The 22,670-nt window shown below is 32.7% G+C and overlaps 2 protein-coding genes across 4 annotated transcripts; one reads left to right on the top strand and one right to left on the bottom strand.

Annotated features, from left to right (window-relative positions):
* Positions 1 to 3,451: 3,451 nt before the first annotated feature.
* PUM4 (pumilio 4) lies at positions 3,452 to 11,421 on the top strand. Of its 3 annotated transcripts, none has more exons than XM_018129249.2 (12): positions 3,452 to 3,648; positions 3,738 to 3,789; positions 4,420 to 5,119; positions 6,189 to 7,053; positions 7,162 to 7,729; positions 7,816 to 7,957; positions 8,046 to 8,153; positions 8,738 to 8,950; positions 9,037 to 9,147; positions 10,053 to 10,247; positions 10,750 to 10,924; positions 11,018 to 11,421. In XM_018129249.2, the coding sequence occupies exons 3-12, from the start codon at positions 4,454 to 4,456 to the stop codon at positions 11,053 to 11,055; spliced, it is 3,081 nt and encodes a 1,026-aa protein (XP_017984738.2). In that variant the 5' UTR covers positions 3,452 to 3,648; positions 3,738 to 3,789; positions 4,420 to 4,453; the 3' UTR covers positions 11,056 to 11,421. The 3 variants fall into 3 exon arrangements, 2 of the variants coding, with proteins under 2 accessions (XP_017984738.2, XP_007009912.3); XM_007009850.3 differs by having other exon boundaries at positions 3,738 to 3,797; XR_016023073.1 differs by lacking the exon at positions 11,018 to 11,421 and having other exon boundaries at positions 3,738 to 3,797; positions 10,100 to 10,247; positions 10,750 to 10,886.
* A 289-nt stretch (positions 11,422 to 11,710) lies between these two features.
* LOC18586450 (Cysteine proteinases superfamily protein) lies at positions 11,711 to 20,744 on the bottom strand. Its single transcript, XM_007009846.3, has 11 exons — positions 20,668 to 20,744; positions 18,682 to 19,064; positions 18,351 to 18,595; positions 17,465 to 17,538; positions 16,083 to 16,137; positions 14,080 to 14,154; positions 13,901 to 13,974; positions 13,765 to 13,813; positions 12,915 to 12,999; positions 12,142 to 12,198; positions 11,711 to 12,029 (listed from the first exon to the last, which is right to left on the bottom strand). Exons 2-11 carry the CDS (start codon positions 18,995 to 18,997, stop codon positions 11,974 to 11,976), a joined length of 1,086 nt encoding a protein of 361 aa, XP_007009908.1. The 5' UTR covers positions 18,998 to 19,064; positions 20,668 to 20,744; the 3' UTR covers positions 11,711 to 11,973.
* Positions 20,745 to 22,670: the final 1,926 nt, after the last annotated feature.

Genomic DNA, 22,670 nt, shown 5'->3' with positions numbered 1-22,670 from the left:
TATTCAAACAAGTTCAAAAACTCATTTAAACAACTTTAAAAATTATTCAAACAAGTTCAAAGATCATTTAAACAGTTTAGATTATTTTTCACATGGAAACACTTATGCACTTTAAAAGCAAATGTATGAGAGTTTTTAACATTAATAAATTAAGTTCATAAACATTTTCAAATAATTTCAAAAATCATTCAAACAAGTTCAAGGATTACTCAAAGAAGTTCAAAAATCATTGAAGTAATTTTGATCACTTTTGTCATCTCAAAACTATAATAATTTTAAACCTAATGAAGCTAACAACATCATAGAATAAATCTTGAAAGTCCAGAGGAGGATTATCACAAGGTACTAATTTATTATCCAACAAGAAACCTTTATTGGCCCCTTAAAAAAAAAAAAAAACCTTTATTGGCCATGTAGTTTGCTACTCTGTTGCCTTCACTAAAGACATGACATGTGATTACCTTTCACTGTCTATGAATGAGTTGTTGAATTGACTAAATCAAGTTCTGAGTTTGAACAAGGAAGGGGAGATAATGCCTTTATAGCCTGAACCATCATCTTGTTATCAGCTGGGAGATCAATTCTCCTATATCCCAAGTCCCATGCCAACTTGAACCTTTCATGAACACCCCAAAGCTTGCTTTATTAGCTGTGCATTTTCCTAACTTAATTGAGATGCCTCCTTTCCATTCACCTTGTGCGTCTCTTATTGCTTCTCCTGCTATTGCCATTTGAAGAGATTGTCGAAATGCCCCATCAATATTTACAATAACAAACAAATGGTTCTCGTAGCATGTACGTCTTGTGTTCAACTCTGAATGAAACACAATCGGCTCGCCATAGTAATATTGTTATTTTCAAATATGAATAGATTTCTCCATTTCCATAGAAGCCAACATGCAGCACCAAGCGTCTTGCTCCAAGGAATACCATTCACTAATTTTTATTTTTCTTTAAATTGACAGAAAACTGATCAAACAAAGAGAGTGAATGGAATCTACCTTACTGATTTTGTGGCAACAATCTTATCCATAATGTATAAGCCAAAAGACAATCCCTCAAAGCATGAATAACCGATTCTTCCTCCAAGTTACATAATGGGCATAAGGAATCATTGGGAAAATTCCTTCTAACTCTCTCTCTCTCTCTCTCTCTATTTGTTAGCAACTTGTTGTGTATACAAAAAAAAAAAGGGTGCGGATCTTTTTAGAATCCTGCCAACTCCATATCAAGCTCTATATGTCATTATCATTAGCAATATTCAATATAACCGAACCTCTCAATCTTTCATAAGTTAAGTTGATGAAACAATAAATAGTCCTGAGGATGAGGGTGCCCAATAAGGTTTATCTTACATATCATAATGGATAAGGACATTACATAATGATGTAGCATCATGCAATACTTTTCACCATTTACATTAACAACATGTCAATGCCACGTAAACATAGAATGAGAAATATTATTTTGACTAATGATAATTAGTTAACTATTACTTATAAAAATTTATTTTATTAGATTCAATCAAATATTTATACTTTTATTTTGAGTTAAATAAGCTTTTATAATTAATAGTTGACTGACTGTTAGTAAAAATATCACTTTTCATTCCATGTCATGTAATGCTAATGTGACATACTGTCATATCATAGTGGATAATGACATGACATGTTGCTGTTATATCATGTGACATTTTTCACCCTCCACGTTAATGTCACGTGGTTACAGAATGACAAATATCATTTTAATTAATGATAATTAATTAATCGTTAATTATAAGAACTTATTTGACTTAGAGCATGTTTGGCTTAACTTTTTTTTAGCTTAAAAGTTATTATGAAGTTGTTTGGCAAAATAAATTATATAAGCTCTAATTTTAATTAAAATTATCATAAAGGACATTTATGCTTTATTCAATCACTTAATAAATCAAAGTGGAATAAGTCTGTTTTAAACTTATATACGATTTCAGATGTTAAAATTAAAGGTAAAATATCCTCTCTTCCTAAGTTCTAATCAAAATTTCAAGCAAGTCTATTAGTTTTCGAAATAGACACTCCATCTCAAAAAAATATCTTTCGTTAGATATATAAGTCAAATCGTTAATCAACCATTAGTGTTTTTATTAATTTGATATAATGATAATATTAAAAAAATAATTTTATTTTTTATTAATTTTAAAATTTACTATTGTATTATTTTTTATTAATTTAAAAAAAAAAAAGCGTTGATCAAGCTTCTCAAGGAGCACCGAAGTTCCCCTAAAGAGCCCGATTGAGGCTCCTTGAGGGAGCGTTAGGGCTCCCCTTGAGGAGCCCAATTTGGGGCTCCCTTGGAAAGCCGGATCGAAGGGAGCCTTGGTGCTCATAGGGATCTAGGGGAGCGTAGGGTGGTAGTTCGGTGTAAGGGACGTTGCCAATTAGCTTGAGAGAAAGAAAATAATGACAAATTGAACATTTTAAACATTTTATATTTAATATTAACGTCGTTTAAACATTTGGAGTGAAGTGTAGCTTTGTGTAATTTTGATTAAAATTTATTGATATGGATATTTTACTTAAAATCAAATAAATTCATACAGAAACAGAATAACTCTTAAATTTTATATAGTAATAATAGTATTAAATTTTTATTGATCTACTAAGCAATCGGAACATAATGTTTCAATTCTTCAAAAAAGTAGAGAGAAAAGGAAACGATATATTTAATATTAAAATCTTTAACGAAAAAAAGAGAAAACTTTTAAATGGTAACTGAATATAACTTTAAATGTTGAATATTTTTCTCTTAATCTTTGTAAGAATAAAAAAATTTCAAATTTTCTTATTTTGTTACTAGTCTTTTATTTTATCTTTTTAAATAGTATTTGTAAGGAAAGGTGGAAGAGTGTTAGATAAAGATGATTTGCAGAAGAAGAGAGAGGAGAGGGAAATTATTTCTTGAGATGTGTTTTTAAAACAAGAGAAGAAAGCTCTTCTTTAAAGTTTTATTTTTAAATATTAATATTTTCTTTTAAAAAATAAATAAATTGAAAAAAAATCAAATCAAACAAATACTTAGTATAAAAATTTAAATTTTACTTGGATGCAATAAAAAAACTAAAAACTTATTTGAATTGAATGAAAGATCATGACTTATTTGATGTAGTGATAGACCATCCTCTATTTTCTCTGTATGCGTTATTATATTATATTATATCATAAAGTATGTAGTATATACCCTAATTCTCCTTTCAACTCTTTACCCTAACGTCATTGAAATAATAATAATAATAACAAATAAAAATCAACTACTTGCTTAGCAATTAACGTCCATGCACGTAATTACCGTCCATCACCGTCCGTTCTTAATCCAACGTCTCATATCACCTCATTCTCGGCCCCACTTCCTCTCTCTTGTTTCTTTATTCCTTTTATTTTGTACATATTTAAAGTTTCCTAATAAATTTAAATAAAAAAAACGGCCGTTTCGAAAGAATCTGAGAGAAGACATTACGCGATCTCCAACCTCCATACCTCGCCTCCCTCTTTGTTAATTTTTTTTCCCATCTATTGAAAATAATTATTATTTTCGATCCCCAAAATTTTTTTTTGGTTTAAAGAATTCAATAAAAGAAATATAAAAGAAGAGTATTGATCTTCAAGCACTGTAAGTTTATCTTAATTGACGTCGTTATAAGCGTAATTCAATAATAGAAATTAATATTGTCGCTGAATTTTATTTGGTTTGAGTTTCAGGTTGATTGATTTTGGTGCTTCGTTGTTACTTGATGCGGGGATTTGCCTGAAGGTGTTTTTGTAAGAAATTTTTACATTTTTTTTATTGAAATTCAATGTTTTATAAAGCTATGTGGTTGATGAGAAAATACCATGGGGATTTTTAAAAATTTTGGGTTTTTTTTGTTGAATTAAATGTTCAGTAATATGGTTAGTTGCTGAAGAAATACTCTGGGGATTTTTTTTTTTAAATTTATAGTTTTTGTTTTATAATTTTAATGTTCAATTATGCTGAAGATGGGACTTTTTTAGAAAAAAAAAAGTTTTTATATTGAATTTTAATGTTCAATTATGCTCTGTTTGGTTGCAAAAAATGGGATTTTTTTAATATGTTTATTTTTTTCCTGAAGATGGGACTTTTTTTGAAATAAGTTGTTTCTTTTCTTAATTGAATTTTAATTTTCATTTATTGTCTGTTTGCTTGCTGAGAAAATACTGAAAAGAGTAGAAAAAAAAGGCACTGATTTCTAAGTATGAAACCACTTTTATTTTGTGACTTTCGGTATCTTTTAACACAAAATCCATTATTAAATGCTTTAGTAAATGAAGAAGAATTAAATAAAACTTAAGACTTTGCATGATGGGTTTTGATTATCCTGGGATTTAGCTTATATTTTATTTATTTGTTATTTTGTGGATGTAGGGTTTTGGGGATTGTTACAGGCAGTAACATAGATATGCTACCAACTATAGATAATGGTTTAGAAAGACATGGTGGGAATTTGGAAGATAGTTTCACTGAGCTAGAATTGATTTTGCAAGCGCATCGTAATCAACAATTTGTAGGTCGTGAAAGGGATCTTAATATATATAGGAGTGGCAGTGCTCCACCTACAGTTGAGGGATCCTTGAGTGCTGTTGGTAGTCTTTTTGCTAATCCTGATTTTGGAGACATTAATGGCATAACTGCTGTTGCTGGTAGTAGTAGTAGTAGCAATAATGGAATGCTGTCTGAAGATGAGATACGCTCACACCCTGCATATCTTTCATATTATTACTCCCATGAAAACATAAATCCAAGGCTGCCTCCACCGTTGTTATCAAAAGAGGATTGGCGTGTTGCACAAAGGTTTCAGGCTAGTGGGTCTTCCCTTGGGAACATTGGGGACTGGAGAAAGAAGAAGTTGGTTGATGGCGGTGATAGTTCGTCCTTATTTTCAATGCAGCCAGGTCTTTCTGTACAACAAGAACAAAATGATTTGATGGAACTGAGGAATACCAATGCAAGGAATACATCTAGAAAAATGTCAGCTGAGTGGCTTGATAGAGGTTCAGATGGTTTGGTTGGGCTGTCTGGTACTGGGCTTGGTGCAAGGAGGAAGAGTTTTGCTGACATTCTTCAGGTGATGTAGCTCCCCCTTCAATTGATGAGTTTGTAGGTTGTATTTTTTTTTCTTTTAACCTCATTGCAACATTATTGGTTTTAATGTCTCTGTACTGATATGGGTTGTTTTGTCATGTTTTTTTTTTTTTTTTATGATATTCATGCCAGTATAAATTTCCCATATAGGTGATTTCCAATTTCATTTCCCTTTTTTGCTTTGGTTAATATATTTCTTTTCTTGCATTTATTTTTGTGGTGGGATGGTGTTAAAAGAAGATTCTTATTTTGATTGTAGATGTGCCTTTGAATCATTGGGTTGAGTTCGTTAAATATCTCATATTGTTGGTTATATTAGGTTGAAGACTCTCCTACTTGTTTCTCAACTTGTTTACAGTTTCCATCCAGCATCTACCAATTTGCCTTTTCTTTCCTATCCTTTAATCCTTTTTGTTTTTGTTGGACATATCTTCTTATTCACTAACGCTATTAACTCAGCTCACTTTCTAGATCTAACTTCCAAGATTCCTGGGAATTTCTGGGTACTTTACTATGTATTTCTTTTGCATGGTGTATCTGTGGGATTCTCTTCTCCATTTTCTTTTCTTGTCTTTCATGCTATAAGGATTTTCACAAAATGCAATTAGAGGGAATTAGATGACTATGGCTATAAGGATTTTCATGAAAATTGTATAATACAACAATTTAATGATGTATTTGTGACCTTGGTATGATGATCCAAGTAATTGGTGCAAAGAGAAAAAGGGTATCAAGGTTCAGCTTTTTAGATTATTTTCTTCTGCAGCATTTAAATTGGAATGTATTCAATTATTTTCAAGTTTTGGATAATCAATTACAGTTATTTTCTGCCTTGAAGTTCTCGTGTTTGTTTTGTAACGATGCATGTTTATCTTATTCGTAACACTTTTAGATCCGCATTACTTTTATTGTTATGCTTGAAACATCTTAACATTGCTTAACACTAAACAATGTGATTTAATTCGAATGAATGTGGATCATTGATTAATTGAAATACCATTTGTTTAATTTAACTGGTTCTGTAGTACAGCTGACAAGATTATCTTGTGCAGGATGGACTTGATCGACCTGCCACCTTATCAGGCCATCTCTCACAGCCATCAAGTCGCAATGCTTTTAGTGATATGTTGGATGCAGCTAGCATTGCTGATCCCAGTCCACCAGGTTTTCATAATGCAGCAGAGTCCATAGAGAGCTTGCCTGCTGGGGTAGCTCGTCCAGGTGTGGTAGGAGTTCAGAGCCATGGTAAAACTACTTCTCACTCTTTTGCATCTGCTGTAGGTTCATCATTATCGAGGAGTACAACTCCTGAACCATATTTAGTTGGGAGGTCTTCTGGTTCTGGACTTCCTCCTGTTGGGAGCAAGGTTGGCCATGCAGAAAAAAAGAATATCATTGGATCTAATGTCCAAAATGGGCATTCTTCTGCTGTGACTGAACTTTCTGAAATTGGAGCTACATTATCTGGGTTGACCTTATCGAAAACTAGACATGCAGATGAGAATAGTCATATGCGGTCTCAGCTTCAGGTTGATCTGGATAATCAGCTAGATTTTTCATTCAATATGCCCAATGGTCATAATCAGAGTTTGCAGCAGCAATTCATTGACAAGTCCAGTGCTGAAAAGCTTGCATTTCCTACCAACCATATCGACTTGGCAAGGAAAAAGGGAATTGCACCTAATATTAATGCTTATAATATTAGTTCCAATGGACAAGTCAGCATTCCCAAAAGAACTTCCTCTTCTGCAGATCTTTACGCAAAAGTGCATCCTTCAGGCCTTGGAAGTTTGGAAGTATGTGATGTTGGCCATCCTAATGTGAATCTTGCAAACACAGATTTCATTGGCCAACTACCCAGTGCTTATTCTGTTAACCAGAAGTTGAATTCAGCGATTAAGAACCATTTAAATGCAGGTATTGTATCTTCTGGAAGCTTGTATATTTTTTTTGTTGGCATTGATCAGTTTATACATTTTTCTCTGTAACTTTTGTTGCTGTTGTCGTTCTGTTTTTTTTTTGTAGGTTCCCCTTTGACTGGTACTGGGGATAGGCAAAGTTTAAATAGAGCTGGAAATCAAGGGGCTGACCTTCTTTCTCCACTTATGGATCCTCGTTATATCCAGTACTTGCAAAGAACTTCTCAGTATGGGGCACGAGCTGCAGCTAGCCCTGATTCTCTGCTTTCTGGGAACTATGTTGGTACTCTGCATGGGGATTTGGATGGCCTTCAAAAAGCATACCTTGAGGCAATATTAGCTCAACAGAAGCAGCAGTATGAACTGCCACTTTTAGGTAAAGCTGCTGCTCTGAATCATGGCTATTATGGGAATCCGTCGTATGGTCTTGGCATGCCGTTTGCTGGAAATTCAATGGCAAATTCTGTACTCCCCTCTATTGGTTCTGGAAGTATACAGAATGATAGAACTGCACGTTTTAATTCAATGATGAGAACCTCAACAGGAGCATGGCCCTCAGATATTGGTAATAATGTGGATGGAAGATTCATATCATCTTTATTAGATGAATTTAAGAACAACAAGACTAGGTGTTTTGAACTCTTAGATATCATTGATCATGTTGTTGAATTCAGGTAGTGTCATGGTGCTATCTTTTATGTTATGTGCCCAGCACTCATGCGTGTAATGTACTGAATCTAATCGCTATTGTATGATGCAGTACGGATCAGTATGGTAGTCGCTTTATTCAGCAGAAATTAGAAACTGCCACAGAGGAAGAGAAGACCAAAATATTTCCTGAGATTATTCCCCATGCTCGCGCTTTGATGACTGATGTGTTTGGAAATTATGTCATACAGAAAGTATATACATCATTACTTATTTCAATTAGTCAATCATCCTGTTTATATAATTATAATTGCTAGCCTAATTGTTGAGCTGGATTTGCAGTTTTTTGAGCATGGTACAGAAAGTCAAAGAGCAGAGTTAGCCAGTCAACTTACTGGTCATGTGTTGCCTCTCAGTCTTCAAATGTATGGTTGCAGAGTGATTCAGAAGGTGCATGAACTGTGTTTCCCTATCTTTCTTTTTTTTTTTTTTATAAAAGAATTCCCATGCTATATTGATCATTTTTTACTTTCAATAGCCTCCATCCTATACTGGAGTCACTTTTTATTAAATTGCCAGGCTTAGTAGCACTTTTACAGGCCGCATGAAACTATTTTAATCATCCAATTTATAATAGTTATGGCTGTTTTGTTGTTTGGAGCACTTGAGTATGCACAAGAATCCTCAACTGTTACCAGAAGTGATGAATTAGCAATTTGCTTAAGAATTGTGATGTAGAGGGGTGGTAGTATATGTAGGAAGAGCATTTCATGCAAGTGCCTTTACCAAAACATTTTACTTATTTATGGCAATCTAATGACTTAATGTTGACAATTGATCTGATAATGGTATGAGATGAAGTCCTGTCTTATCAGAATGGTCCGCAAAGTTAAAGTGAATTGCTCGTATATCTTTTGGGTTTGAGGGGGTTATATATTATCAGGATGGTCAAAGTTAAAGTGAATTGCTTGTATATCTTTTGGGTTTGAGGGAGTTATATTAGCCTCTTATTGTTAGAAATCTGATGACCACAGGCTTTGGAAGTTGTTGGTGTGGATCAGCAGACTGGAATGGTGGCAGAGCTTGATGGTTCAATCATGAAATGTGTTCGTGATCAGAACGGTAATCATGTTATTCAGAAGTGTATAGAGTGTGTCCCTCAGGATCGAATTCAGTTTATCATATCTGCTTTCCATGGCCAAGTTGTCGCTCTTTCTACCCACCCTTATGGTTGTCGTGTCATTCAGGTTTGAAATTTACTGATCATACCCTTTCATTGCTGGAGATATGACATTTACTTATATTAATTTTCACTCACTATTAATGCTGATAGAGGGTTCTGGAACATTGCGATGATGTAAAAACCCAACAAATTATTATGGATGAGATCATGCTATCTGTATGCACTCTGGCACAAGATCAATATGGGAACTATGTTATTCAGGTATCTAAGCTTCCCTTTTGAATTTAGTCTATTTCTACTTTTCATTTGGGAAATGTGATCTAATTTATCTGCTATCAGAAAAATGGAGCTTACCTTGTTTTCTACAATGTTCTCTCAAGTTAATTGCTTTATCTGTTTTTGCATATATATTGCTAATTGTAATATGCTCTGAGAATCAGTTTGTAATTAGTAGATCTTTCTGAGAATCAGTTTGTAATTAGTAGATTTTTCGTTCTTTGACTATTTTTAGACATCAAACTTCTTCATCTTGGTTTCCAGATCAGATATCATCTATTCCTTCTTTCCCTTTCCCCATCCCAAAAGTATCATTCAGAAGTTCTCTATATTCACATTTCTGCCTATGCAAAAAGGATTAAATACTTGTGTATGTGAATTTGTTTTGCCTGGAGGATTATATTGAATCACATGGGAGGCATATTTGTTTCTGCTTGGCTATCATTAGATGCATACAAGATACTCTCCATCAGCAATGCACTCTACTGTATGACTATGTATTGGAATTCATGCGTCTGACATATATTTTTCTGCACACAACCCTAGTACCCAAGTCCTAGTAGTTCTTTTGTGAACAATTTGTTAAATTCTTACTGGATTATATTTAGTTTGTCATTAATACTTTTCTTTTATGTTGGTTTTTGTTAAAGTGTCTTATCTTCACTTTGGATTGTCTTGAAACTGTGCCATGAACGAGGTTTCGGAAAAGCTGATGTATGCTTGGTTTCAAGCTAAAATCACTTTTTATTGTGGCTCAAGTTGTTTCTTCCAATTTTCTTTTACCAGTTGCTTGTTGCTCCAGCCGCATTTTGCCAATATATGTCCTATTTTGATCATCCATGCTATTGTATTAATTATGTGTCCTTGACATGTCTATTTATGTGTGGTAGCATGTTCTTGAACATGGTAAACCACATGAGCGATCTGCTATTATCAGCAAGCTTGCAGGACAAATCGTGAAGATGAGTCAGCAGAAATTCGCTTCTAATGTTGTCGAGAAGTGCTTGACTTTTGGTGGGCCTGAGGAACGTCAAATTTTGGTGAACGAGATGCTTGGTTCTACTGATGAAAATGAGCCATTGCAGGTCTGTCACAATAGTAATTTCTTTTTCCACATGCAAATGGTGATATATGTATGTATTTGTGTATGCAGTTTCTCCAAGTATTTTTTATTTTTTCACATCAAATAGTTTTTCTTTTTTTGGTGTAACCATAATGAGAGATTATATTTTAATGGTGAAGATCTTCTGTCTTTGTTTTTTAATCAAATCAATGCAATAACTATCTTAGCAAGAAATCTGAAAATGGTGTACAAAATGTTGAAATATGACTATCATCCTAGAAGAGATGGTGTGCAGAATACTTAGTTTCTCCTGAGACCCACCATAGTGCATTTTTACACTGTTTTTTTCATTCCCTGCACCTAAGTTTTTCCTCTATATTTTGTCTTGCTGCATTACTAATGCAAATTCTTGGGTATTATTTGCTGCTTTTGTAAGACTTTTTAACCATGTACTTGCATGAATATGTTTCAGTTCTTAATTTGCACTTGCCAAATACTGAAATTTGTGGAATTGAAAACTGCAGGCCATGATGAAAGATCAATTTGGAAACTATGTTGTGCAAAAGGTTCTTGAGACTTGTGATGATCGGAGTCTTGAGTTGATTCTCTCTCGAATCAAGGTACATTTAAATGCCCTGAAGAGGTACACTTACGGCAAACATATTGTTTCACGCGTTGAGAAGCTTATTGCAACTGGAGGTGAGTTTCCCTTACCTTTTGTTTTATAATTACTAGCCTAGCCTTATCAGTGACTGCTGCCAACTTATATAAACCCGAAAATGTTGATTGCAGAAAGGCGCATAGGATTACTTTCGTCATTGGCCGCCTAAATAATCCATGTATAAAAGCATATATGGCACTCTACTTTTTCTGTGCTGCCACGACAAGACTGGAAATAGATGCAAATTGTACAGCTGACATGGAGGGTGAGTCAAAAAAAAAGTTGTAGATAAACACCAATCCAGTAGTAGTAGGACTAGAGAATAAGATGGTGCCTTGTCGATATTTAATTGTATATTCAAAGAAGACTTGTTGTAGGGAAGGTTGTGTTGGATGAACAAGAGCAGAGCAGAGCAGAGGATGAGTTATAATTTTGGGTATCCATTCTGGAAGTGGATATATAGATTGTAAAGCAGAAGCTATGGATGTAAATGCTTAGAGTGAGTTGCAATCAATATTGAGAATTTTTGCTTGCATTTATTATGTAAATATTACCTCATATTCTTATCTCTTGCTAGACTTGTTATGTGATGAAAATTTTTCCCAATAATGCCTACTATGAAAATTTTAATAAATTTATAAACGTGAATGGTACACATTCTGTTAGAATATTAAATATTAGATTTTAAGACTAAATTTATAAAAGTCAACTTTATGTTACATGTTTTATCAGGTTAAATTTTTATAAAAAGAAGTAATGATCTTGTGACGTATACGTGAATTTTTCTATTAATAATGATGTGCTCCTAATATGCTAAAACTAAATAAATAAATCAATCAATCAATTGAAGAAATCACTAAAAATTTATTTACAATCAAATACTATTAACCAATTGCCCTATTGCCGATCTTAAAGAAGAAAAAAGGAGAAGAAAGTGTCACAAGGTCCGATCTATATACATGAAAGAAATTACATGGCATGTACAAAGATGGAAAGAAAGATGCTACTAACTATCAAAGGCAGCCCTAACCCCCAATGGAAACTCCACCAGGTGCAATGTATGAGTCTGCCATCGCAAGCAATGCTCTTAACTTAAAATCATCCACCATTTCTTCTTTTTCTGACTCTCTAACATAGGCAGTTCTGGATATAAAAAACAACATGAACATGATTATACAATAACTTAAAACAGTTTCTTCCACATTGGGAATGGCAACTCGTGTTTTATTAAATGCATTTTGCTGAGTAAGTTTACCTTCTTCAGGATAAATCGAATTATAGTGCACCTCAGCCCAGAAACTCAAGAATATAACTGCATAAGTCATAATTCATGAACAGGTAACATGGACGCAAGTACATAAAACCAGCAACTAGAAAGTCATAATTCATAAACAGGTAACATGGAAGCAAGTACGTAAAACCAGCAACTAGAACAGCCATAGGCAATTTTAAGAGGCAAAGAATTCTTTCATCATATTCGATTGGCAAGTTTCGGTCTTAGTTAAAAACTAGAATATTATCATTTCCATCTAAAGCAAAAAAGTTGAAAAGCACTATTTTGTACGAATTCAAAGACAAAAAAACCATGATATGAAAAAGAAAATATGGCAAAACTCTGACCCCATCACAAGTATATCTGCTTCTCAAATATTGGGAAATATGAACTGCTATCCAAAAATAAGTTATACAAAGTTCAGGAAGAATGGGTGATCCATGAATTCAACAACCTACACCATTTCACAAGCTTCATGATCATATAGACATGCTTTTCTTACATTTATCTAATTGGTGCTTTTTCTGTTTTATCCCAAAAAATGTTGTGATAAGCATGTGACAAGTATTGTAAATTGAGTCTAGCCTTAAAAGTTTAAAATCTAATGACATATCTGAACAACCCATCTCTGGTTTTTTTGTTTTCTCATATATTAATGCTACATTTCCAATAGCCTTTCAAAAAAAAAAAAAATGCTACATTTCCAATATTATACCAAAAAAAGAAAAAAGATGAAAAGCATCAATATATCTTACTTCGTTGAGACTTTTGACGATGTGGAAGGATCTCGATATAACATGTATCCTTAAATGAAGTTAATACAAATATCTTCACCCCATACTGCAATCAAACAGCAAATTTACATTAATCATCTATTAAATAGTCCACGTAAAGTAAGCAAAACACTAGAGTTGCAAAAGTAATGCAAGATATGAAATGTTACGTGCTTTAATGTTGTTTAGTTATATTTGTAACAATCACACATCTCTTCAGCAACTTCTCAAGCATACCACACATGAACCTACAAACTAAACCGCTTTATAATAAGTAAATGTCTTAAAGAAAATACAAATAAAAGTCCTCCATTATTTTATAAAATAGAACTTGAAATTGCTTGATAAAAAAATGTTATTGTGCAATGAGACATATTTTATTACCCAATCTGATGAACGCTTAAAATCTTAAACAATAGGAAACAGTATCACATGAATAATTATAAATCATCTATTTTGTTGCCTTACCTCAACCCACAAATTTGTGGCCATTGTCAAGTTTTTAGGCAAGGAATAACATATTGCTCCCATATAACTTTCCAATCTTAGAAAACCACAAACTCATTGTGGTAACAAAGTTCACCCACACGGGTAAAGCTTAATATTAATACTTCTTTTAGAAAACAAGCATGCATTTAAAACTTAAACAGCGAACATTTCCTAAAAAAATAATGTGAACAAAAATCAGTTCTCGTATATTGCCAAAGTTTAAGCCTTATGGTGGTACAAAATTTATGGTCTATATTCAAATACTTTAAATCCAGCAATCCGTTGGGAAAAGAACTAAAGTCAAATCATGTTAGAAATAGAAAGGTTTGGTAGTTGACCATACCGTATCTGCAGCTGCTTGCAATGTAACATGATCACCCCATTCACCATTCCTGCTTCATCGATGTAAATAACTATTGTAAGCATGAAAGTGTTCTTAAAACATTTTTAGTACTACAATAGCACGGAAACATTTTTACTTGTTCATTTTCTTCAAATAGTCGCCATAAGCCATTGGAACATAGCCCTTGTAAATCTCTGGATTCAATTTAAGCTAATGAAATCAAACATATCAAGAGAAAAAAAAAATCATTAGACTAATGCCACCAAAGGACTTCAATTGACTGGATAAAATGAACTTATAGAAATGCCAACCAACCTGAGAAACAACTTGCTGCCTCACAAACCTGTGGTGATCTTGAGAACGGTAAAGTTGATCTGATAAAGAACGAAACTGGAACATATAAAATAAAAGGAATCACTTAAGGCATTGACACAGTTGACTTCAAAATTACAAGTCAGGCTCTACGGTCATCAAGTTTAATTAATAAATCCATAGTTAAGCATCAATCATTGATGATATTCTTGGAAAAATAAGTCCTAAATCTTCTGGCATTGACACAGTTGACTTCAAAATTACAAGTCAGGCTCTACGGTCATCAAGTTCAATTAATAAATCAATAGTTAAGCATCAATCATTGATGATATTCTTGGAAAAATAAGTCCTAAATCTTGTGAACGACACATAAATTCAATTGGAAATTGTCACTGCCGAAACCAAAAACTGTAGACTAATTCCCGTAGTTATATGTACATATATATGTTTCCATGTGTTATTGTTTTTCTTGGATGCATAGTATCAGTAACCAACAACCAGAGGAACAGCCCTACCTATTGTGCAACAATTCAAAAGCATGCAGTCTTTCTGCCAAGTAGAAAATAATGGCAGGGGAAGACAAATGGAAATGGTATTTTTTTTCCATTTTCATTGCCTTCCTTAGAAGTCTCTATATAAACTCCGAGTAAAATTTTGGCAAATGAATACTATGCATTCTCACCACATCCATTAAGTTCTCAAGTTATTTAGATGTAGACAATGCAATGCAACAATGGCAAATGAAAATCCATATTATCCACAAACAGATAAATAACAGGAAGGTTCGGTCTAATACAAGTGATTGCTAGAGGACATGATAGCACCATCTGAAAATTATTGTATGCAGACCATAGTCACCAAAATCACAACTACCCCCTGGGTTGGTGATCCAATTTGTACATTCCAGATCATGGGTCTTTTATGTCCCAGATTGTTTGGGTACATGGCCTGGATTGCCAAAATCATGGACCCAAATTGATTGGTTAAATAGAAAGAAAAGAAGTTCGACATGAGCAAGAGAAGAAAGAAGAAAGAGGCACAATGGAGAAACAATGAAGAGAGAAAGGTAAAAGGATGTTTTCAAATGCAAAAGAAGAAATATTGACATGTCCAAAAATTTTAAAATATAAAAAGAATGAAAGAATCTGGAAACTCAAAGGTTGATTCCAGGCGAAAAGATTAAAAACAGTGGGCTGCATAGGCATACAGAGGCCATGCACCAAAAGAGTACATGTAAACTTTAAAATTAAAATGATTTAGAATTTTTATCTACATTCTATGTTAAGTGGGTTTCGTTTTATCTTTCAAAAAAAAAAGTGGGTTTCGTTTTGGGCTTATTATTATCATTGGTCCATTTATATGCAATATTCATTCCCAGTATTTCCTTTATTTATTGGTAATTAAATAAATTGACTGACATTATTTGGAGAGTAAAGAGGGAACAAAACTACTACAAAAATTTACTATTGTTACTTCCTCTCTTTAAAAAAAAGAGATTTAAAAGTAATATTCATTTTTATTTTCTTACAATCATGAAAATAGTTGCTTATAAAAATATTTATAAACTTATATGTTCATACTACAATATACTTGTGTAATTGAAAAAAGAAACACCTATAATCTTTTAAAGTAAATACAGTCCCACAAGTACCTTACAATGTGCCACGACCCAAAATAACAAACCAATTAAAACTACCCCCATCATACCATGAAAAAATTAATCCATATGCCTCATCCCCAAACCCGTACCACGTACCTGGTAATAATGACTCAGACACTATATTCAACGACCATAAAGATTATAAAATAGTTAAGAGTCACCATAAACTCATGAAATTAGCATGACAGTTTTTATATAGTATCTTCATCCAACATGTTTATTGCAATTAAAACCCCTTTCAATCACTTGCGTCTATGTCTCACTACAATTCAGCAAAGAAAACACCTGTGCATGTTAACATGCAATATCATGCATCTTTCTATTAGAGAATTAAGTAAAAACCAACCTGACAGTTACCATCACCTTGAACCTTATTCTCAACCAGACCATACAACTGCAACCTGAAATATACAATAATAAATTCAAAATTGAATATGTAATTAAAACCCAACATTCATAAGATTGAGTGTATTACTAAAACAAACACAACCCAATAACTTAACCGCAAAAGTAATTTTTTTTTTTAATGGAGAAGAAGAAACAAAAAATGGTTAAGCAAGAACAACTCACTAGATGCCAAAATTGAATGGCAAGTCTATAGAAGAGGGAAAAAAAACAGTTGAATGGGGAGAGGGAATTCTATGGCAAAGGAGCAATTACTTACCAAATGGATCCTGATACAAGAGTTAAAATATTTTAAAGAATTAAAAAAAAAAAAAACTTAAACAAGTGAATTTCTCATTGTAAAAAAAATACACATGCTCAACCACACCTTGATATCTTATAGAAGGCAATGAGGTACAAAAGACCCTTTCAAAAAGGAGCAGAACTATTTACCAAGATGGATCCATACATGGGCAACCTCATGGAAAATGCCAAACATGCTGGTTAAATGGCTTCAGTTATCTTCGATCCTCATTAAAATATATTTAAATGAAACATTTTTTTTCTTTTATCATTACTTAATTTCCCACTACCTCAAGAATGGAAACCTAAAGCAACTGGACATATTTCTAGTGAGTCCAATTGAGCTTAATGAGCTCAGCTAGCTATTGATAGGTGAGACTTTTCTCAATGGACATTGTGAGTTATTTATAATGTCATGCAAAAGGAATATCATTGGAATACACAGAGTGGATGACTAAACTCAAATGGTTCTCATTTTGTTCCAGAGCTGTTAGTTTCACGACGTGCTTTTAAATTCTAGCACTGCATAAATTTGAGGTAACCTAATTTTTAAGGTTGCTATCAAAATTCAACAAGAAGCTTCTTTTAGGAATTTTATGACCGATGGTCAGAACCACCTGCAATTTCAATAATGGAGTCTAAAAGTTAAGTTCTCACAAAAAATTAGGGTTAACGCTACGATATCAAAAAGAGAAAAAGCAAAGTAGACGTTAGGCAGGGGAGATTAGATTTGAACCAAGGAGGGTCTAGAGCTATATGAGGTTCTAAATGAGAGTCATTTAGTCTTTTGTTAGACCACATAATAATGTGCAACTTGTCATAGCACCCTAGTGCCTGATATGCAGATGCGCTTCTATCATTTTAAAGGGTTTTCTTTAAATTGCTAACCCTGGAATTGGATCATAGATTGGGATGTTAATTCTCGAAATATGAAAATTTAGGATATAAAATGAAACCAATCCCAAAGTTCAGGGTGGTGAAGTTTATTTTCCACAAAATCATAAGAGAATCAGATAAAATAGAGAAAATTTCGAGCCAAACCTATCAAGTAGCCTTTGATGGTCTGATATCTCTTCATCAGCTGATGGTATTTCACTATTAATTTTAGGTACATGCTGCACGATACATATCATAAAATTAGCAAAGTCAATTCTGATCCAACACAGTGTTACAGGGTAAAAGTTGAAGAAATCACATCCACAATCACAAATCGAAGTTCGCCTTTTTGCATCAGTAGATGCAACTTAATGGTGAACCTTGAGACACTTCAAGCAGTGCCAACCTACTAAACTTTAATGCTTGAATTTTAAATTAAGAAAATATAAACAAATGAATTAATTTTAACATGTGATGATCCCTAATCATTCCATTAAAATAAAACATTGTTTACCAAAAGAGCATACACCAACTCAACCAAGATTCATAACATTCATTAGAAAAATTTGTAACCAATTAACAAAATTATAATTTTGTTAAATTTAAATATATCCAGCCTTCTTTTTTCAATGCATAGGGGGAGAAAGAAGGACAAGGCAAATGTTATAGCTTTCATAGCCAAAAATTCCTCTAACAGAAGCATAACAAATTATGAACAATAATTTAACCCAATACTTCCACAAAACAAAAGGAATGAAGTCAGAACAGGCATTATTTTATTTGAAGAACAGCTAGTTTAAGATTGCAAATGATGCAGAACACTTGATTGGGTTACCATGATCAATTCGTCAAATTTCATTCCTCACAAAAGAGATTGAAAACACAAGGACTTCATCAAAATTATATTAAAAAATAAAATCAACTAAAAAGTTAAAGAAAACAATGTGCGAAATGATGCTTCCACTCACTGCAGCAGAACTTCAATTAAAATTTAACAAGAAAATTCTTCAAATCCTAATAAATAATGCAACTTTCCAGGACTTGTACTTACGGGAATAGCAACCATGTCATTCAACCTCTTCTCTACTTCACCATCAAGAGCAGATGACTCATCAATTTTATCTATACGCAACATGTCTTCACCAAGAAAAACTTTGTCTCCCATGCCAGAGTCACCACCTTGTTCACTTCTACTAATGTTTTGATCACTTAAATCCCTCTTCACGTGATTAACTTCATTTGTGCACCGTTCAGTTTGGTTAGGATCTTCTACAATTTTCCTAACATCTTCATGATCTATACACAATAGGTAACAACATTAAATTAATAAAACGTCAATATAATCATTGAGCCATAATGGCAACTTACGAAATTCCCACTACCAGAACTATGTTGTCTTCCAGGAAAGCCAAAACAATCTTGGGCAAGAATAGAATCTTGGCCAGGATTAGTAGATCCAGATGCCTCTGCAGCAGCAACTCGAGAGAGTTCCTCTTGAAAGGCATGTGCAATAACCGCATCATTCTCTACATTTACATGTTCTGGTTCATAATAACCCTCTCCAATATACCCAGTTTGGCTATTGTCTCTCTCATATTGAGTAACACTACCACTGGCACCAGAATGGCTAAATACACAAACTTGTAGATCTTCGAGACCCCAGCGAAGGACATCAGGATCTATATCATATGTAATCATTGGTAAAATTTATAAGAGAACACCGTGCACGTTCTGCTTTAATTTATATACTCCCCCAAATGAATTTCTGAGGACAAGAACATAGAAGTAAATTAATCATAATTAGCATATGATAATATCAACCATCCCAAATCAGGAAAATATACATATAAAAAGCCTAAAGAAACTAACACAGAAATCTCTTAACATAGATTCAAGAAGCACACAAAACTCAAAACCAAAAAAAAGAAGAGAGAAAGCAACCATTGCTTGTAAGACGTACAACTGGAACAAGAAAGCCACAAAAACGCTAATCCCAAAATCCAAATTCTTAACAAAACCAATCTTCCAATCCAGAACAAATTCATCAAACAGAAAACCAACCCAACACACTATTTTCCAATTCATATATGCAAATTCACAGAAATTACCTAGGAAAATGATGAAAAAGAAGAAAGAAAATTTTATGAGAAGAAAAAATGGACTTTCTTTTTCTTTTCTCAGATATTTTGGAGCATATTTTAACATTGAAATCTCTCCTTTCTTACTTTTCCTTTTTTCACTCCCTCTCTTATTAACTTGAAATAATCAAATCTTTACTATTATTACTACCAAGCATGTAGTATTGCTCTGTGGGGTCTATTGGAGATTTGATTAGTACAAGGTAAAAAGAAAGGAGAATGGCTTAATTTGTTTGAGATTATTCTTGACTTCAAGCTGCTTTTGCTATTTGTAATTTTTTTTAAATACTATTTATGCTATTTTTAAATACAAAGGTAATGTATTTACAAAGTGATTAGAAATAATAATTGGGAAAAGTTAGGTGGATGCATCTTGATCTTGTATTCAAAGACCTAAACATGCTACAAACTTTACTTGGATCTGGATAATAACCATGGAAAAAATTCCAAAATTATTACAAAAGCCTATAACATGAGCAATATAATTGTTTTGAATTTATAATTAAGTTACAAATCTGATATCTAGTAAAAAAGTTTCCTAATGTTACCTGGTGCATGAGTGAAAATTAATGCATATAATAAATTTTAATCACAAAATTTAATGGCTTTTATCATGCCTGCATATCTGACTATAATCTTACACCTTATGATATATTACATTTTCAGCAATTTGAATGATCTTTAACTCCAGATTTCTGTCTCAATTTCAATAATATTACATAATTGAGATATGATTAATCTAATTAACAAAAATATTTTTTTTAATAAATAAGAGATTTTGGATTCAAATTCCGCTTACATTTATACAAAAGATTTACATACAATCTCATTAATTATCGATTTTCTTTTTTTCTCACATCTTATACTACAAGTTTCAAAGCTAACTCAAGACCAACCAATTCCATCCTAGTTTAATGTTATCCTCTCGATTCGATTCTTTCACATATTTACTGAATAAAATATCCTCGATTTTTCGTACATAACGCTATATACGAGGTTTCCAACGTACCTATACAAAAATTTGTTCTCATTCCAACAAAAATTCGCTGAACACTTATAGGTTTCCATGTACTTTTACGAATATACATAGAAAAATTCTGACGGAACAAAATTCAGAAAAATCTAATTATTGTTTATAGATGAGAGAACTAATGTTAGGAATAAAAATAGAATCTTCAAATAAAGAAGGTAATAAAATTTTTATGTAAAGAAAAATAAATAGAAACTTACTTGAAATAAAATTCGAAGGCGAGAGAGAGAGAGACAGAGAGTAGAAACGAATATCAGAAGAGAACGTAACCCAGGAGGCGAAGTCGAAGTCAGAAATAGAGGCTTTTATACTTACCTTCAATACTCTTTGGGTTTATGGGCCCCAATTGATTTAAGTGTCGGGCCCGCCACCCTTTGTTAATCATCAATTTATTTGAATTATTTAAAAATTTTAAATAAAATTTTTTATTATGTTCAGTTAATATTTTTATTTTAAATTAAAATTTTTTTATAATTAACAGTATTATTAATTAAATTATCAATTGTCATTTTATATTAAGGAAACGTTAATCTAAAAGATCAAAAAACACATATTATATTATTGTGTTAAATTATTTATTATTATAATATAATATTTTGATTAATAATAATTAATAGATCATTAATTATAAAAATTTGTTTATTTTAAAATAAAATACACATATTTACTTATTTTTTTTTTTCAAATATTATATAAATAATAATAGAGAAAAATCAGTTTTTTCAAGTATAGGAAAAAGAGGACACGTGGAAAGTAGAGTGATGCCGGCCTATACTAGTATGGTCCGAAGCCTCGTCCTTGTCGAGTTCTCTTATGTTGTGTTGTGTTGTGTTGTGTCAATCGAAAGTGTCCAAAAAGACGCCCTTTGAAAACTAAATGTACCTAACATCCGTTACATATTAGGTAAATTAAAACATTAAAATCTGCCTAATATTTTGACAATTGTCAAAATATGCAACCAAACAGCATCTCAGCAATCCTGGCGTCTTCCCTTGTTCTTTATTGTCTTTACAACTCAAACATAACAAATTTTATTTCCAGAAAAAAAAAAAAAAAAACAGCATACCTTTTTTCATGAAAATACCCCTAATTTTAATTTGAAATTTTTTATTTTGAAGTTTCAAAAAATAACCATTCTGCAAACCAAATGTCAAAATAAAAGTCATTCTCCCGAACTAAACATACCCTTTATGCTACAATTCGCAATCATATTTTTATATATATGGAAAACATTTTATTATCTTTGTCTGGATTCTGAATTGGGATGGGAAACTATTTTTTTACTGATTTAATAATTCATGTCTTAAGTTGTCCAGAATAGCATTCTATTTTAATTTACATGTTGAAGAGAATTGACTTTGCAGGCATCCAAGTTAGAAATCAGAACATTATAATATGTCAGGTCAATGGATTCATGGTTAAGCATCATGTACTCCCCACTGCACAAACTTGTCAATGAAGGGAATTAAGTAAGGTTGAAAATGAAAATGCCTGACGCATGCATTAGTGTTTTTTTTTTTTTTTTTTTTGACTTCAGCAAGATATGTCTATATTTGGACGTTAACAGTTTGACATTTCACCATGACATAAATACCAGATGTAGCTGACAGGATTTGGTTAACTTGGGAGTTTTGACTTCTGCTTGCAGTTCAGAATCCCAGTGAACCCAAAATACTTAGCAGATCATGATACTAGGTAAGCAATGCTTCATCTCAGGTATAGACAACAGATACAGAAGGAAGGAGCATCATATTTCAGCCTCAAAATGATTTTTAAGCTTCTTACTGTTGGCCAATTCACTACTGAAGAACACACTAGTTTCCAGCGACTGTTCTGTTGGATGATTCAACAAACTGCCATTCAAAGTCATTTGATTATCAAAATGGTTAAACTAGTCAATGTAATTCTAATCTTCAATGGAATGATCCTCCTTCAGCTGCTTTTTCTTGTTCTTGTTGTTGCTCTGCAAGGCAAGCCAAATGGACACCAATTAGATAGATTTTGACGTGAACCACAATCAATAAACAGTTGACAGTTACTTATACCAGGAAAGAAATTGAGGCACTAACTAGAGCATCTATTGAAGACATAGGTTAAATATCACAAGAGAAGACTAATGAAACCTCTTCTATATTAAAATTTGCTAGCAATACTTATAGAACATGAACATGTTAACATCATGCGCAAGAAACGTTTTGAGATT

Source organism: Theobroma cacao, chromosome 10 (assembly GCF_053813885.1).
Source record: "Theobroma cacao isolate CCN51 chromosome 10, ASM5381388v1, whole genome shotgun sequence".
In the NCBI taxonomy this organism is placed as follows: domain Eukaryota; kingdom Viridiplantae; phylum Streptophyta; class Magnoliopsida; order Malvales; family Malvaceae; genus Theobroma; species Theobroma cacao.
The sequence above is the reverse complement of the archived record's forward strand: the minus strand, read 5'-3'. Positions and strand labels throughout refer to the sequence as shown.